Source organism: Lytechinus variegatus, chromosome 8, assembly GCF_018143015.1.
Source record: "Lytechinus variegatus isolate NC3 chromosome 8, Lvar_3.0, whole genome shotgun sequence".
In the NCBI taxonomy this organism is placed as follows: Eukaryota; Metazoa; Echinodermata; class Echinoidea; order Temnopleuroida; family Toxopneustidae; genus Lytechinus; species Lytechinus variegatus.
The window spans coordinates 5,187,195-5,191,827 of NC_054747.1; the positions used below are offsets into that span (position 1 = coordinate 5,187,195).

Sequence of the window (4,633 nt, forward strand, 5' to 3'; positions counted from 1 at the left end):
CTTTGTACCTGTTCATGTAATTATTGATAGTCCTTGTATTGGTGTGATTTGGTGAAATGACAGAGTATTATTTCTGCCACTTGATATTCAAGGAAATAACCAGTAAAACGTAAAGAACATCAACATTTCATCCCTCCAAAGAGTTCACACCCTCTACGTTATTTGGGCCTGACTTTATCAGTTGGATATACTTTGTCAAACATTTGACACAAACTCACAAATATATTGGACTATACAGCTACTTTAATACCTTACACAAATGTAGAATAATGTTGATTTTGCCACAGTTTTTGTAATCATGTTCACAGTTTTACTCAATGCTAACAGTGGGATATAGTGTAAGAGGTATTTAATTTAATCAATGAAACATTGTGTTATGAATATGTATAACTTGATTTATGCCATTCTATTTAATTCATTGTAGCCTCTTATGTATATATCTGGTGAATCAAGATCGCTTTTTAATCTTGTCTATTTTTTGTTAGCTATTTGAAGCTGATTTTTCTATGGAAATTTGTCATAATGCAGATTGTATTCATGCGCGCGGTGGAATTATAAAGGGACGCATTTTACTAAGATTCAGAGTTGTTGAAGTGTAATGTTCAAAGTTTTATTCAGAAGATCATACTTTTCTATTATCATGATGTTGAAAACAGGAAGGAGAGAAGAGAGAGAAGGATAAGGAAAAGAAAGGAAAGAGGGAAGGAGAAAAGGGGAGAAATAGAGAAGGAAAATGAGGGCCAGAGAGAGGAAATGAAAGAAAGGGAAAGAGAAAAGGAAAGGAGAAAAGAGGCAAAGACAAGTGGAGAAAATAGGAAGGTGAATAAGAGAGAAAATGGAAAGGGAAAAGAAAGGAAATGGAAAATAGAGATAAATCAGAGAAGGTAATGGATATTGAAAAAAGGGGGAAGAAAAGATAGGGGAAAGAGAGTGAGGGAAGGGGGAGCGAGAGAAAGGGACAAAGACGAATGGAGACGGGAAGGAGGCTGTCCGTGAAGTAGCAAAGGAAGGGGGGTTGGAAAATATGAAGATACCGGGACCGAAACGAGCTCGTCATCATCGTCATGCCGCTGGTTGTTTACCCCATGAATAGATAAATACAAAACGTTTTAAGTCAAGTAAAAGAAAACGAGGAAATGGGAAGGAAAAGCAGGGAAATAAATAGAGAAAGAAATGACTGGAAGAACAGAAACGGAAAAACTAGAGGAAGGAAAAAAGTTCTATGCATTGTCCATTTTTTCAACAAAAATGCGAATCGAGGCAGGGCGGCGATCCTTATTTTTTCATTTTCCAACAAAAATTTATAATGCAATGATTACATCCGAAAATACACAGGGGCGGATCCAGCCTTCGCCAATAGCGGGGGGAGCGGAATTTTTTCAGCCATATTTTCCTCGATCGGCCGCTCGAATACGATTTTTGCCGGGATTTTTCGTTTCTTTGAAGGGATAGTCCTAATGGTCACTTTTTAGCTTTATTCTTATGAAACATAAATGTATAATACCATAACCCTTATTTGTATAATGCGAGCGTAAAGCTCGAGCTAATTTTTTTTTGGAAATTTTACGTACTTTTTCTTAAAATTTTGAACATTCTGGGAAATGTTTGTTTTCCTGAAAAAAAATGTGTAGTTGTCAGCACTGACTAAATGGTTATTGCTGAATATTTAAGTGGAATCCTTGGTTTTGATTGGCCAAGAAGCACTGGTCTCTGACTGTTGCTATGGTAACTGTCCGAGAAAGACAACTTGTCAGCGATGACAATTTTCATGAAACGGACCCCTGTATTATGTGTTAGCAAGTGCCATTACTCATATCAGTGCCAATTTTATAAAAAAAAAATGTCCCCTTACGAACGTGTTCTGTGCCCCTCTTACCTGTGATGGGCCCGTTATAATCATGCAGGGGGATGGGGTTCAACCCCGCCCCCCTCCCCCCCCCCCCCCTCCCCCCGAGGCTCAAATTTTTTTTCTTGCTTGTGAAGTTTCTTGTTACAAAAAGATCAAATGTTAAAATTTGGGGGTGAACCTTTTTTAATGCTTGTCAAATTTTCATTTAACTCGAACTCGCCCCCCCCCCCTTCAAAAATCCTGCGTACGCTATCTACTGCATGCTTACATAAATGATACATCCAATATACTGACAACTCCATACACGTTCTAGGTACCCTATAAGAAATTGAAATAAACAATTTATTGCTCTGCTGGCTGCTGAGAGCGGATTTACACCACAAACATAATTGCATTTTACCACAAAACCATTTTTTTTCAGTACAGTAAACACATTTGCTTTCGAAGAGAAAAAAATTAGGTCGTCACGCTAATTTTACATCTTTTTGTAAAATCTTTTTGCAACTCACTCGCAATCCGAGCGTCCCCCACCCCCCAAAAAAAAAAAAGAGAAAATATTAAATGCATTCATTAATTTACATTATTTTTTACCAATATCATTCTTTAAATGAAGTTATAAATTATGGGTTCGACTTAACTAATATTCCTATAGGTACAGGATTTTGTCAGAACGAAAGCTATAGAGGATAAACATTATCTATTATGTCGCCTTTCTGAGGGATCTTACCGTTTTGGGACGGGGTCTATTTTAGAGAAGGTGACATCAGAAAGGTTTTGATAAGGGCAGAAGGGGCAATAATATGATGAAACGTTGATGCCATAATGTTTTTCACTTAAATCCTACCGTAGTGGCGCATTGAAGGGGCGTCGTCTTCCCCTTTCCGATCACTTATAGCCTGTTTACACTTTTTGTTGGGGGGGGGGTAATACCTAGATGTCTTAAATTATCTCGTTCAATGGATTAGTTGGTGGTAAATTTATTCCAACCAAAGAACATTTCAAAGGGTGCCCTCGGGCAACTCGATCCCGACCAAAGAGCACTTGACACTTTTCGGGTCCTAACACAAATCAATGATCAAATTTTATTGGCTCCCAGGGGTAAAGTATGGTGTCAAAGACTATAAAAACTTGAATCAACGGGCATGACAGGCGTACCAATCCCTTTTCTCTTACATGATGTGAAAGAAATAATCCCTTTCCCATTCCTCAACAGTTCCCTTTGATATTGCTTCCTTTTCAAGTTTCATATCGTGCCTTTTAGAAGCAACAAAACACTTGATGAATTCTGGTCCAAGGGCATCTGTTATCGCAGCATCGGCCAGCAAGGCTTCAATTGCTTCTTCCATGTTGTCTGGGAGTTTCTGTGTCCCGGGTGGAATATGTTCATCCTTGTATGCATCACCTGGTCCGTCAATCCCTTCTGGAAGTGGAAGTTTATTGATGACTCCATCTAATCCAGCCGCAATTGTTGCAGCCATGCTAATGTAAGGACTACAACCACTTGCTCCCAGCCGGTTTTCGATGTATGTGCCACTCCCACCATTCGTTTTAACGCGAAAGGCGCAGGTTCTGTTGTCAGGGCCCCACGTGGCGTTCCAGGGGGCCCAGGAATAGCGTTTGAATCCCTTGAGGCAATTGGTCGTTGGTGCCATCAACACAGCTATTGCTCTGGCGTGAGCAATGAGTCCTGCTACCCAGTGTTGGCCAACCTCCGATAATCTAGTCGGGCTTCCAGCATCGTAAAGCATTGACACCTTCCCAGCTACGTCCCATAGGGAATGACAGTAGTGAGCCGAACAGCTAGATCTTTCCGGAAAAGGCTTCGTCATAAATGATGCCACCAATCCTTGCTTCTGAGCAATCTCTTTGATACCAATCTTGTAGGTGTGAGCAGTGTCTGCAGCCTTGATCCCGAACTCCGGGCGGTAGGTGATTTCCAGCTGTCCCATAGCAGCTTCAACCCCGTAGCACTCAATATCGACACCAGCCAGAGGCAGGTCATTGAGTATCTGCTGGAAGAATGGTTCGTAAGCTGCCATAGGAATGACTGCTGCGCAATTTGTATATCCGTGTAAAGGTTCCATAGTGCCTTCTTTGACTACAAAGAACTTGTGTTCGTGAGCCGACCAAAGCGACAGCCCGTGTTTCTCCAACCTTTCTAACTGCTTCCTGGCTACAACCCTTGGATAGACAGGTACCTTCTCCCCTTCATGGACACCTTCGATCAAGACCCTTGCTGTCTTCGTACACCAAGGCAATATCTGAAAGGTATCCAGATCTGGAAAAGCCAGACAATCAGCGTGGTGAATTTCCTCGCCATATCCACTATTCGGGAAGACACGCCCCCTGGGATCAGTAGCCATGTAACCCATGTAAATGTTTATTCCTCTAGTTGCCATCTTTTCAAAATGCCTTGTTGGAATAGCTCTGCAGTGTGGGATCCCGTACATATCGGATTGCTCAAAACGCACCGAAGTGATGCCATTCTCCTGAAGACGCTTCTTGATAAGTTCCATGGTTTTGTCTTTTAAAGACGGAAATTCTGGATGAAAATTAAATCGAAGATTTATTCTTTATTTTATCTTTGTCATTTTCCTTAATATTAAATATTTATCAAATTCCATCATTTATTCATCTTTTCATAGATTTATTAATCCATCGATCTATTCATCTATTTTATCTATCTATCTATCTGTCTATCATGGCGTAATTTCCTTCAGCAAGAAACTGATCCACAATGTGCTGCACTCAACCCAGGTGAGGTAAATGGGTACCGGTAGGAAA

The 4,633-nt window shown here is 40.6% G+C and overlaps 1 protein-coding gene across 1 annotated transcript; it reads right to left on the reverse strand.

Moving 5' to 3' along the window:
- Nucleotides 1-2,395: 2,395 nt before the first annotated feature.
- On the reverse strand, nucleotides 2,396-4,387 carry LOC121420690 (lengsin-like). Its single transcript, XM_041615350.1, has one exon. The coding sequence runs from the start codon at nucleotides 4,363-4,365 to the stop codon at nucleotides 3,019-3,021; it is 1,347 nt and encodes a 448-aa protein (XP_041471284.1). The 5' UTR covers nucleotides 4,366-4,387; the 3' UTR covers nucleotides 2,396-3,018.
- Between the last annotated feature and the right edge of the window lie 246 nt (nucleotides 4,388-4,633).

Bases quoted from the DNA above. Each gene is read 5' to 3' on its own strand.
- LOC121420690 (XM_041615350.1), bottom strand. From the start codon at position 4,365: ATGGAACTTATCAAGAAGCGTCTTCAGGAGAATGGCATCACTTCGGTG.